This window comes from Schistocerca serialis, chromosome 4 (genome assembly GCF_023864345.2).
Source record: "Schistocerca serialis cubense isolate TAMUIC-IGC-003099 chromosome 4, iqSchSeri2.2, whole genome shotgun sequence".
Lineage (NCBI taxonomy): Eukaryota > Metazoa > Arthropoda > Insecta > Orthoptera > Acrididae > Schistocerca > Schistocerca serialis.
In genome coordinates, this window is record NC_064641.1 from 396,400,235 (window position 1) to 396,414,625 (window position 14,391).

Below are 14,391 nucleotides of genomic sequence, written 5' to 3' on the forward strand. Positions count from 1 at the left end.
ACGTGCTTCCAGCGTTGCTCTCCACGCCGTCTGCTCCGGCGCAGTTCCCTCCTCCCTTTCCCCCGTATGACGAGACGGCAGAGGATTGGGACGCATATGAACATCGCCTTCGGCAGCATTTCCAGGCGTTTCATGTTGCCGATGCGGAGGTATGTCGTGCTCTCTTCTTGTCTTGGATATCTCCCTCGCTGTATCAAGTTTTGCGCCAGCTAGCGCCGTTGCAGGAACCTTCATCCTTGTCTTTTGACGCATTGTGTTCATTGCTGTCTTCATATTATCGCCGCCGCATGCATGTTGTGGCGGCTAGGGTCGAGATCTATCAATGCAAGAAACAGCCCCATCAGTCTTACCGGGCGTGGGCCGCTACCCTGCACGGTCTTAGTCGCAAGTGTCATTTTGTCACGGAGCAGTCGCGAGAATCGTATGCCCACGTTATGGTACACGACGTCATTGTTCGTTCGGCCCCTGATAGGGAGGTCCGGCAACGGGCCCCGCAGTTAGAAGACCGTTCCCTCGAGGAAGTCCTGTCCATTGCTCAATCGTATGAAGTCTCTCACGCAGCAGGTCAACAGCTGGAAGCGTGGTGCGACGTCGCGGTGGTTCAGGGTGGCGCGGCCGCGTCCACTGTGTCCGGGGTGGACGACATGCGAGCGGTATAATCCGGCCGTTACGGCCGCTCCCTCACGGCGCGTAATCAGAATTCCGGCCGCCAGCCCCTGTTGCCGTCCTGTGCGTCGTGCTATGTACATCATGATCGGTCAGAGTGCCCCCAGCGTTGGGCCGTTTGTCGCAAATGTAATTAAAAAGGTCACATTGCTAAAGTTTGCCGCTCAGCCTCAAAAGAATCGAAGGAAGCAGGTACAGAGGACATGGACGTTGACATTCAGGAAGTTTCATCGGGCCAGGCTCCCGACGCATCGGCACGCAAACTCTTTATTGAGGTGTCGGTTCGGTTGCGCCGGTTACAACTGCAAGTAGATACGGGCACGGCAGTTTCGTTGTTGAATGCACAAACTTATTCCGACCTTGGATCACCCCCGTTGGCGCCAGTTTACAGGCGTCTACGTGGTTGTGGTAAACAGTTCATTCCCCTACTGGGTCAATTCACTACCGACGTGACTTACAAATCAGTCACTCGGCCTATTACTTTTTGGCCTGGATGCCTTTCAAGCTTTCGGTTTTTCTAATCTCTGACACCATACAGTTGGTCTCCGAAGACGTTCCCTATCAATCATTGGAATCTTTGATCTCAGACATTCCAGATATTTTTGAGGAGGGCCTGGGGCGTGTTTCAGATTTTGAAGCTCACTTAACGTTGAAGGCGTCGGCTCGCCCGCGTTTTCTACGCGCGAGGCAGATCCCCTTGGCTCTCCGTCCTCAGGTAAAGGAAGAGCTAGACCGGCTGACAGCCCTAGGGGTCGTTCTTCCCATTTCTTCCAGTGAGTGGGCTTCGCCCCTCGTTTTTGTAAGGAAGCCCTCGGGAAAATTAGGTCTTTGTGGCGATTTCAAGGCCACCATTAATTCCCAATTGGTGGTGGACACCTACCCTGTGCCTCGTGCTGATGAATTGTTCTCCGCCGTGGCGGGAGGCCAATATTTTTCGAAAATCGATCTGTCGGAGGGTTATCATCAGAAACCACTTGATGAGGACTCCAAACGGCTGGCGGTCATCAACACCCCGTTTGGCCTTTACCAATACCAGTGGTTGGCCTTTGGAATATCCAGTGCCCTGGCGATATTCCAGCGTTATCTTGAGCATGTCACGTCGACAATCCCTCATTGTATTAATTACCTGGATGACATAATTGTCAAAGGCCGCAGCACGAAGGAACACTTGCACAACCTTCGCACCCTCTTTCTCAAATTCAGGGATGTGGGCTTGCGTTGCAACCTGCATAAGTCAACCTTCTTCCAACCGTCCATGGAGTATGTGGGCTACACTGTATCTCGGCACGGCGTCCAGCCACTAGGAAGTTTGGTCCAAGGTATCGTCAACTTTCCTCGGCCCGCTTCGCTGAAAGAGTTACAAGCTTTTTTAGGCAAGATAGCCTATTACCACCGGTTCATTCCCAGGGCTTCCACTATAGCCCACCCCCTGTACTGCCTTCTGCACAAGGGTGTTCCTTTTGATTGGTCGCCTGCATGCGAGTGAGCGTTCACCTCGTTGAAGGGCCTCCTCACGTCAGACCCTTGTTTGGCTACTTTTGATCCCCATAAGCCGTTGGTCCTGGCTACAGATGCTTCGCAGTATGGGGTGGGGGCGGTCCTGGCCCATCGCAACGCAGATGGTTCCGAGCAACCACTGGCGTTTGCGTCTAAAACGCTTAGTCCCGCGCAGGCCCATTACTCCCAGGTGGAAAAAGAGGCTTTGGCCATTGTCTACGCTGTTACCAAGTTTCACCGTTTCTTGTATGGCACGAAGTTTCAGTTAATCACTGACCATAAGCCGTTAATATCGTTATTTGGCCCCGCCTCTCAGATTCCGGATAGGGCGGCCCACAGACTACAGCGCTGGGCCTTGTTCCTCTCTAAGTACCATTATGACATTCATTTTCGCCCTACAGGACAGCATGCCAACGCCGACGCTCTTTCCCGTCTTCCGGTGGGCCCGGATCCTACGTTCGATCGAGAGGAGATTATGTGTTTTCATTTGGATGTGGTGTCCCGCCAAGCGGTTGATGGCTTCCCAATCACTAGTTCTCGAGTCGCCAGGGAAACAGCGGCTGACCCGGTTCCCCGGCAAGTAGTTCGCCTCATTCAGCAGGGGTGGTCATCCCGCCCTCCGGGCCGGGCCTCGGACCCTCTTCGTAATTATTTTCTTCTACGAAACCGCCTCTCGGTCTTGGAAGGAGTTCTCCTTCTGGCTACCGATGATACAGCTCCTCGTGTGGTTGTTCCTGCAAGTTTACGAAGGGAGGTCCTCACGTTATTACATGCGGGGCACTGGGGTGTTTCCCGTACTAAAACCTTGGCTCGCAGACATGTGTACTGGCCCGGTATTGACAGAGAAATTGAGCACTTGGTGGCCGCCTATTCTCAGTGTGCGAGCCAACAAGCATCTCCCAGGGCAGCGTTCTCTTCATGGCCGCCGGCAACCCAAGCATGGGAACGTGTTCACATCGATTTTGCGGGCCCGTTTCTCAATGGCTTTTGGCTCATTGTCATTGATGCTTATTCCCGATTCCGATATGTGGTTCGCTGGTCCTCAACCAATTCAGAAGTGGCAATCCAGGCACTAGCAAAAATCTTTTCTGTGGAAAGTCTGCCAATCACCCTGGTCTCGGACAATGGACAGCAGTTTATTTCGCAGACCTTCCAGGATTTTTGTAGGCGCTTCGGTATTCGGCTCTCCCTCCTTCCATCCACAATCGAATGGGGAAGCCAAGCGCATGGTGCGCACATTTAAGACGCAGATGGAAAAGTATGTGCACGAATTTCCTGTGGAGGAAGCATTGATGTTTTTCTTGACGGCATACCGGACCACACCAATGGGAGAACGCAGCCCCGCAGAGCTCCTCCATGGGCGTCAACCTAGGACTCTGCTGCACCTCCTCCGGCCTGGTCCTCGCCAGTCTTCACAAAACGGAGTACCTGGCTTTCCACTGGGTATGTTGGTCTGGGCCCGTGGGTTTGGTCGCAATCCACGTTGGATACCGGCGGTGGTCCTGCGCCGAAATGGCCGCCGGCTCTATACCTTGCAGGCAGGGGATCGGGTGGTACGTCGTCACCAAAATCAGCTACGTCCACGTTCGGGCACCCACCCTCCGACCTCTCGGACACCGGCTTCCCCATTGCCGGCACCTGTGTTGGTTTCACACGGGACGTTACCTCCTCTCCGCACTGTGACTCTGCCGCACTGCGATGGTTCTCAGCCTTGGCAGCCTCCAGTAGCTCCAGCACCGGCATCGCCATTGTTCGAGATGCCCCAGCGAGAGCCGGCCCCCCTAGCAGGCCTGGTTTCTCAGGAGGCTGGTTCACCTGTGGTCGTCCCTTCCCCTTCGTCCCCGCCACTGGGTCTTGCCCCTCCCGAGGTGGAACAGGATCCGGAGTTCGACAGCTTGTCGCCCGTTCTGTCCCAGGCTCCGGTTGTGGGACGACGGGGGCCTCTTCGTGTGGGTCACTTCCAGCTGTATTCGAAGGTTCCGGCTCAAGGGTTGGCAGATCCCCTCGACTCCGGCCATCCAATGGATGTGGAGGTCATCGCTCCTGCCCGACGCTCCACCTTCCGATGCAGTGGATCACAGTGGCTTCATCCCCCGAAGGAGGAGGAGTGCAGTAGCCACCAGAAAGATCGCAGGAGGCGCACATTGGCACGGCGCATCATGGACGGTAGTTGCCGCAAGTAGAGTCCCGTCCACCAGAGGGCACGCGACAATTCAGACGCGACCTCTGCCGGCATAACAACAACAACAACTCCGGCAGCATGGGCCGTGCCCAGTCAGTTAACATCGGGCATGCCTAGGACACAGTCCCGGTCTACGCTAAGTGAAGTGCGACGTAAACGTGAACAGTGTTACTACAGACTTCTTACAGCTTCTCAGCAGGGTTCAGATCTCTTCAGTGGCTCATCATTCCGAAGTTTTTCTTTAACTATCACCACTCCATGTTCAATAGGTGTAGCCACTGGATTTGAACCATTGAATTTAAAATGTCTTTGGATTTCATGTATGTAATTTGATTTGCAAAAATTATCTGTGAACTTATTTTAATTTCTGTTTCAAGCTGTGACATTTAATCACAAAATATCCTGTCAAATGTTGTTTCAAACAGTTGGATCAACTGGTTCTGAATTTGAGCAAGGTTGTCTGCATTACTACATAACTACTTCATCATCAACAAACAATGGTATAATGATGCTTCTGTCTTCATTGTAAAAGACACAAGGATTGTCATCAGTATTTACAAATTCCAGTCTCTTAATAAACTTCGAAAGTTTCTCATTTCAATTTTTTGGAATCTGTTTTAGGCCATATAAATTCTTCTTCAATTTATAAGTTTTATTTGAACTGCTGTTGAATCTGGCAGGTTGATTAATTTAAATCTCTTATTGCAAGTTACTGTATAAAAATGCTGTCTTAACATCAAAAGTCATTATTTTCTTTTTAATAGGTGCTCAATGACTAAGTAGTAGTCTAGTTGATTCTTAACATATCAAAGGACTAAAAGTTGCTGAAAAGTCCTGTCCCTCCTTCAGGTCACAACCTCTTGCAGCTACTTACACTTCATAAAAACTGTCATGCTTTTTGACACAACACACAATGGCAGGTTAAAGGATTCACATTCTTTGGAAGATTTACAAGACTCCTAACTTTTTAGGTATTTGTATTCATAGACACGGCTTTAAACTAATTTTTGTCTTTTATGGAATCTGAAATAGAAATGTCTTCTTTTCCAATCATGTAAAAGTCTGCATTATTACTGTGCTGCACAAGATCCAGTTCATAGTCAAAGAATCTGGCAGGTGTCCTAAGTTGTGTCGAACACATATTTGCCATGGCAGACTATTTTGAGTTATTTAGCAGATGATACACTGCAATTTTCAGAAACATCACAGAGTGATTTACGAGACATTTGGTTTTCTTCTATGTACTTGATTTCCTTCTTGTTTCTCTTTTGAAAGTCTTAATTTCAGTAGATTAACTTTAATCTCCAATTCTTTCATAAAAAGTTACTTCATCAGAGAAACAATGTGTCTTTCCTCAGGGACATATATTTTGTAAAAGAAATAATCCAAATCATATCCAATGAAGATTGCTTTCTTTCATTTTTTTGTAGGTCTGTTTTTATTTGTGATCATCAATCAGAACAAAGCAGTCACATCCTAAACATTTCAAATTAATAATATCCACTCCTCATCCATACCCCACAGTTCAGCAGAATTTTTATTCTATTCATTCCAGTTTAATTTAGCATAAACACTGCATAATTTATCACTTCAGACCACGAGTTATCATTCAGGTTTCATGCATGCACTGCTGATCATTCTGACTTCTGTATGCGTTTCTCTTCCAATTCTTCCACCTTGCGAGATCTACATGTGTTTGACCTGACATGGAAAAGTTCAAGTTCATCTAAAATTCTTCTAGTGTGAGCATTCTTGATTTTGGTCCGACTGTCTGGCCTTAAACATTTGACCTTCCTCCCAAAGTAATTTCTAGCTGTTTTCATGAAATTTTCTAATTTCTGAACAGTCTGGGCTTTTGTCTTCACAAAATAAATGGTTCACAAATGGAAAAAAATCATCCTTAAACAATAAATTATACCTTGCTCCTCCTAAGAACATGATATGCATTTCACCCAAGTCAACTTGATTTATATCCTGAGCATTCTCAACTATCTTTGTATTTTTTGGTTGAGGTTTGTTATTTTCATCTTCATGTTTTCACAGTGCAATGACTACACCATTAAACTTCAGAAGTGCAACCACTTCTAATGTTTCTGCTGTACATTGTTTAGCCATCTTCAGAGTAAACCAAAAGATGTAACACTCCAGCACTCACTCCATCCTCTGAAACTCGTGGACTGCGCCACTGTGCATGCATTCACAGATACACAGGTGCAAGAGATGTTGATTGGCAGCAAATAAGTGCGAGTGCATGTATTATGTCTGTGGCTGCACAGTCGATCCACACTGGGATATTGATCTATCACTCTGTACTGTACTATTGTGACATCTTGTAAGTTTATTACAGAAAGTGCCGAATTCCATGACCTATCCAAGCTGAAGCTGCAATATCTATTAATTAATCTAGTTTTTATTACTTGTCCTTAAACTTTGATTCCCTTTCCAGATTTCTCCTTCACAGTTTGGCCTATGTACATATTGAATAACAAGGGGAATCAACTACAAACTGGTCTCACTCCCTTCTCAATTATCATCTCCCTCACACATACTTTGATTCAATATGGATTCAGAAAAGGGAAGACTATAGATGATGCAGTTAGCAGAGCTCTTCAGAATATAGAACATTTGACAACAAAGTATGCAGTCCCGCTTATGATTGACATCAAAGGTGCATTCGACAGTCTTTGGTGGCCTTCAATGTTTGCACACCTTCGAGATCTCAGGGTCCCCAAATGTCTGCAGAAGAGCTTTGTAGAGTACTCAGTGGATGTAGCATCCAGTAGCTTGTGGGGCAGAGCAAGATGGTTACCAAGGGCTTTCCGCAAGGTTCCACAAAGGTCCACTGTTCTGGAATCTTAGTATCGAATGCCTACTACATCTGTTAGATGGGGCAGATTTGCTGCTGAAGGAGTTGTTGCATATACAGATGACATCCTAGTAGTTGTGTCTGCAGACTCCAAGGCAAGACTTGAGGAATAGGCAAAGTATGTGCTTGCTCAAATGCAGCACTGATGCAAGAGCAACAAACTGACAATAGCTGTTCATAAAACCACATACATATTTCTGCAGGAAAATCTTTCTCTGGTCAGAAATCATTCCCTGAAGTTTGACAGAATAAATGTAAAATCCAACACTGTTTGTAGATACTTAGGCATTCTTCTAGATGAGAAAAGAAACTTTCTAGAACATGTATAATCTGTTATTCAGAAAGCAGCCAAAATAATGCTTAAGAGTGCCCATGCTGGTACTGATGAATATAAATTATTGTTGCATGTGGTGCGGTCATATCACGAAGCTCAACACCATTGTCGGCTTACTGCAAGCATCTTGGTGTATTGCCTTAGACTAGGTAGCTACAAAACAATACTGCAATAAATTCAGTAGAGCATACTTTTGAGGCTCATTGGTGCCTTTCACACTATATCTGTAGAGGGTTTATGGTTGCTCCTCATGATATGTCTGATGGATGTCATGGTATGTTACAGGGTAGTACTGTATTGGTTGGGGTGTGATTAATATAATTGTGTGCACAAGATCACAGTAATGCATATTACTGATAAAAGAGTTTATGAGCTTGAAAGTTAGATGAATGGCATTTTGACTGGAACACTAAGAGCATGCAGGGCATGTTTACGGCATATTCTCAAGCATTAGGAACAGGCTGAAACTGCGTCACATTGCCCCTACTTGAGGTATGGTGCACCTATTAACAGGTCAGAGTCCATATCCCAAACATTTGCATTGAATGGGTTGTAGTAACACACCAATCTGTGAATGTGGAGGGAAAGGTACCACTGAACATATAATTCTCAGATGCCCCCTTTTTCAGGTAAAAAGAGACTGCAGAAAATTAGATGGCAATCTGCAAGCAACTATCAGTGACCAAAATTTGTGAACTAAACTCAGTATGGTAGCACATAGGATATCTATACAGCAACTACTTAACTTTCTGTCTATAAGAACAAGTCGACACTCTTAATATCAAAATAATATCAACAGGTTACAAGAAGGATTTCCTCAATTATGGAATATGATAGGCACATATAAATTTAATTAAGAGAAACTTTAAATACACATACATATGAATAAGAAAAAAAGAAAAAGAAAATAAAAAGAAAAGAAAGAGTGCTGTGGCTACCCACATGGATATACGCAGATTTGAGGACTGCTGAGGCATGCACATACCAGAGTTGGTGATGTAGAATAGTGTAGCAACATTTGGTTTAGAAGTATGTATATTTGTAGTTAGTCGGCAAACCTTGAATTCTTCGAAGGCTGCCAGTAACATCTTGGCCTGAGATGCTGGAGCTGGCAATAGTGTGCCTGTGAGGTGTGCTTGCTTTTGTATGTGAATGATGCATGTCTCTCTTTTACTGATGACGGCTGTGGCCGAAGGCTTTACATAAATGCCTTTTAATTGTGCCTGTCAACTTGACCTGCCTTCTTTAAGGTAAGTAGCAATGTGTCCTTTCCTACAATGTTAATATAAAACACTGTATGTCACCATGATTAACAAATATGTATGACCTGTTTAGAGTTTCCAGATAACAGGTCTAAAATTCGTAGCAAATAAATTGAACGGAACTGATTTTTACTTCCAGTTTTTCTACCTACAACCTGCTTTCTGTACAAATTGTAGATAATCTCTTGCTCCCTGTATTTTACTGCTGGTAACTTCAGAATTCTAAAGAGTGTATTATAGTCAACATCATCAAAAACTTTCTCTTAATCTACAAAGGCTATATAAGTAGGTTTGCCTTTCTTCAGTCTGTCTTCCAAGATAAATTGTAGGATCAGGATAGCCTCACATGTTCCTATCAACTTAACAGTCTTCCATTCTCCTGTACATAATTTGTGTTGGTATTTTTTATTATACTGATTGTTGAGTAATGCTCCTGTAAGCACCTAGGTTCTTGGGCATTAGGATTGCTACATTATTTTTGAACTCCAAGGGTATTCTGCCTGTCTCGTGTATCCTTCACACCAGATCAAAAAGTATTGTCATAATTGGTTCTCACAAGGATCTTCATAATCCTGGACAAATTTTGTCTATTCCAGGTACCTTCTTTCATCTTACATCTTTCAGTGCTCTGTCAATTTATTCTCATGGTATTGCCTCCTTCATGTCATCTTCACACATTTATACTTCCATTTCCACAATATTGTCTTCAACTTCCTTTCCTTTATACAGTCCATCTATATTCCTTCCAGCTTCACCTTTGCTCCTCCCTTGCTCGGTATCAGCATCCCACCTGAGGTCTTGATTTTCATAAATTGCTTCTCTTTTCTCCAAAGGTTACTTTAATTTGTGTACACACAGCATCAATCTTTCCCATCCTTCTAGAACTTTGCATGCTCCTCTAGCCATTCTAGCTCTGCTCTTATGCACCTTCTATCAATCTAATTTTTTAGAGGATTGTATTCCCTATTGCCTGCTTCATTTGTTGGATTTCCATGTTTCTCCTTTCATCAATTAAATTTAATACCTCATGTAGTTTCAATGATTTCTGTTTGGTTTTGACTATTCATTCCTCTGTTGTCTTCGCTATTTCACCACTGAAAGTTATCCACTCCTCTTCATTGTAATCATTTCTTCTGTTTCAGTTAGTCATTGAATAATGTTTTCTTTGCAACTCTCAACAACCTCTGGTTGTTTCATCTTATCCATGTCCCATCACCTCAATTTCCTGGTTTTCTACAGTATTTTCATCTTCAATCTGCATTTCATAACAAATAAATTATGGCCAAAGTTCACACAGCTCCTGAGAATGTTTTAAAGTTTGAAATCTGGTTTGTAGAACTGAAACCTTCTGTGTTCTGCAGGTCTCAAATATGCTGCATTTCATAACAAATAAATTATGGCCAAAGTTCACACAGCTCCTGAGAATGTTTTAAAGTTTGAAATCTGGTTTGTAGAACTGAAACCTTCTGTGTTCTGCAGGTCTCAAATATGGAGCCTGGCTTTTTGCAGGTAATGTTCTTCCTGACTGAGCTATCAAGGTATGACTCACAACTTAGTACTTCTCTTTAGCTTTCCAAACTTCATCAAAGGTCTCTTGCATACCTCATTAGAATAGCACTCCAGCAAGAAAGGATATTACAGAGATGTGGCTTAACCAAAGCATTAATCAGCTATAAGGTTTCAAAAACAGCACACACTCCACTGGAGAGTGAGAGATTCATTCTGAAACAATCCTCTACACAAGGACTGTTCGCCAAAATGCTCAAGTGCACTGGCTCAGCCGGCTGCGGTGGCCGAGCGGTTCAAGGCGCTTCAGTCTGGAACCACACGGCTGCTGCAGTCACAGGTCCGAATCCTGCCTCAGGCATGTATGTGAGTGATGTCCTTAGGTTAGTTAGGTTTAAGTAGTTGTAAGTCTAAGGGACTGATGACCTCCATGTTAAGTCCCATAGTGCTTAGAGCCATTTGAACCATTTTGCACTGGCTCACACCTACATGTCAACAAAGAGCAACCAGGCAGCTCACTGTGACTAATGGTGGGGCGAAGTGACTGGGACAGGAAAGGAAGAGGCTGAAAAATCAGAACGAAGTAGCTTCACACGACGAAAAGTTGTTAACATATATAATTCTATGGCCGCTAATGTAATTTCCTACAGAGTGTAGCACTTTAGAGACACTCACTGATGCATTTTGTGACAAATTTATTTGCTAAGATTGTTGTTTTTAATGAGAAATGACAACAAACGTAAACTTAAATCTCTTTTAATATTCTAACGAAGTGAAGAACATTAGGCAACTATGTTTGAAACATGATATTTCTTACAAATGATGCTACCTTATGATGAATGCTGTTTTTGGATGAAATTTAAATTGACATGATCATGTATTTTGTGACTGTTTTACTCAAAGATTAAACATGAAAACACAGGATGTCAATGACCAGGCCTAATCTAGACCATGGCTAAGCCATTTAGATGTAAAAATCTGGATGGAGTCATTGATCAAACAATACTGGGGCTTTTATAAACACAGGACAGTTAATTAGCCACATTAATTAGGCACTTGCTTACATTTGAAAATTTACATTATATCAGACAGAATGCTGTGAACATGGGTGTCCCAGAAATACTGGCCATAAATTTTCTGACGACATACTTCCTACATATTCTAAAACAATTTCAAGTATTATCAGTCTAAGTTCTTTCATTATCTTTTGAACATTTGAGTCCTGGTGTCCAATAAAGGTCTGATATTCTATCAGAGTTGATGACATATTTGACAAAAGCTTATATTTGGTGGCCAACCATTTCTTTATATAATCTCTTTTCTTCTCCTGTAGGGTTATCATGTTAAACAGTTCCAGTTTTGGTTCTGGCCAGAAGTATGACACTTCACTACAACAATGGGTGTACAAGTGGGGGCTCCAGGCTCCTTATGTCATATGCAGAAAGTCAAGCAATGTGCAATGTTTTGGTAGGATTATGACCATTAAAATGGCTGGAGCAGTACGTAGCAAGGACGATGGTGAGTGCTTCCTCAGACAACATCAACAGTACAATTTTTTGCATTTCTGACCAAGCACCCCACCTCAGAATTCTATGCTGAGTGAAAGGTGATTGTTAGGTGCATTATAATATTACACTGGCCAAACAACTTAAAAGAAGAGGCCACATTGGAACTGAGAGCACCCTCATCTGTAAAAATAATGACCAGAGCAAAGATTATGATTTATAATATACCTCTTGTTGAACTGGTCAGGAGAACTGAACTGTTTGATGGGAGTAAAGTTTTCCATGACTTCTTATACAGCAATTCATATGGAGAACTTTTCAACCATATGGAGATGAGAAAGTGTGTCATCATGGTGTAAAGAAACAGTCCATAAATGGTTGCAATGTACTGAGAAATAATGTGTAGCAGATCATAACGATTTATCCTACTTCGCAACAGGTGCATGTAGAGGAGGACTGCACAGATTAGCAGTAGTCATTTATAATATTAAATGAATTATTTTATTCTGTTAAATAATTTTCAATTCCTGTGAGAGAAAAAATAGAAATGGAGGGTGAAGTTAACATTCAGCTAACAGATAAATCTGTGGTTTGATGATGAGGAGAATTCGATACAGGTTGTTTGTGCTTCTTAGTCCACAATTCTGTCACATTTTAAGGTATTATGACTAATACATGTAATATCATAGATGCAACAATTTTATGTCTTCATTTTGTTTTATTTAATGCTTTAGAAGAAGAACTTGACATTTCCTGTTCATCGTGTTTGATTTACTGCCTCATTTTTACATTACCACCACAACAGCTTGCATAGAGAAATGGATAGACAAAATAGTATCCGCATGTAATTATTTTATTTCCAAAGCAGGCATTTTCCAAGAAAGACAGTCATAGCATGCTATTTTCATAGACAATGGCAGTTGATAAAACCATTTCTCTGATACATACTGTAGTGTCAAAAACTTGTTGACGACAATATTCATACTCCTGTTGCTGGCACAATCACTGGTGGTGTCTAATTTAATTATACCTCTGATAGATTATTATTTAATATACTTAATTTTCTTTAAAAAGAAATTAATCCTGGTAGTTGCTTCTTTTTTTATTTCATGTGAGGTGAGTGAGTGCTGCAGTTGACTGGGAATTGCCCACTGCGTATCATAAACTGGCCACCCTGTTGCATATGCCATTCAGCCCAAAGATGTTTAAATGATGAGCTCCATGATGACACACAGAGTTTTAGAAGTTAGTTGCATGTTCTAGAATTTGATCAAATCTGACAATGGGAAAAAGCTCAAGAAAGACAACCTTTATAATACAGTTATGGGTGACATATTTTTACATGTTGAACAATATTTCTTCTCCACTTACCAATTGTTTCTTATTTAGGATGAGTAGGCTACAAATACCAATCTGTCTGAACTGATTATGTTTTCTATGCTTTCCCTAAATCATTGTCAATGAATGCCACAAAAATCACTTCAACAATGTCACAGCCAGTGTCTTCTCCTGTAATTACTCAGCTGTGTGTGATGTCAACGGAGAATTAAACTCTAAACATTTGGTCTTTTCTTCCTATATCATTTAATGTGCAAAACAAGTTATGGTATGTGGGTCTCATAACTCAATTCTGCACAACACACTATACATTAAGTATTATATTGTAATTGAAAACTAATAAAACTACTGTTTTACGTACCTTTTGTATTTCATCACTAGCAGTTTTCTGCACTGTGTGTGGCGCCAATGAGGTGTGGATGTCTTTGTTGGCTACAGCATCCAGTACTGACAAGATTTCTGACATTTCTTGGGAGATAGACCTATTGAACAGAAAGCTGCAGATTATTAAATAAAACAAATGCTGTAAACTTAAATGCACTTAGCGTTACAAATTTCAATAATGATGAATTATCTGTTCTGGGCTAAATATGCAGATTATGAAATGGCACTGACAGGAACAGATTAAAACTCTTTAAACATAAATTGGTCATGAAAAAACTCATCCACAAATAGTTTGAGATCACTTTTAGTGTTAGCTTCCTCACTCTTTCACTTCACTTCATTACTTTGACTAGTGTTTGTGTGTTTGTTATTTTGTTTCTGATAATAATAACAGGACTCCCTATAAGTATATGCTTATCTGAAGATTGCCATATGACAGTTTTTTACAAATTCCAGAGGGAGTCTATGGATTAATATTCAAGTGGGATCAACACGTATGCTAATGCCTTACTTCCTTACTGCCAGCTTTTGTGCATGGTTGCCTGCTGGTGGACACGCTAGCAGGAACAGCCTAATATTTATCTTCAAACAGACTTGATTATACCAAATGTCAAATAAAACACGTTAAATATTATTGCTTCAATTATTTCTTTATTTCACAACAGGCTTGATATGTAGCAAGGTGAAATTGCTCCACCTGCTCTGATACCACTCCCAACATAAACTCTGGTACTACTTTTTCCTTTCTCTGATTTCTTTTATGTACTACATATATAAATAACTCAAAATTGTTTGTTAAGCTGTAATGTTTTAAACCTTATTGTTCACAGTACAATTTGCAGGCTGTTGAT

General features: G+C 42.4%; 1 protein-coding gene across 1 annotated transcript in view; it reads right to left on the reverse strand.

The window, feature by feature from the left end:
* Window positions 1-14,391, reverse strand: part of LOC126473788 (uncharacterized) — a 151,102-nt gene that overhangs the window by 23,608 nt on the left and 113,103 nt on the right. The window contains exon 8 of the mRNA XM_050101062.1: window positions 13,518-13,638. Coding sequence (XP_049957019.1) covers window positions 13,518-13,638 — 121 coding nt within the window. The remainder of the gene's footprint in view (window positions 1-13,517; window positions 13,639-14,391) is intronic.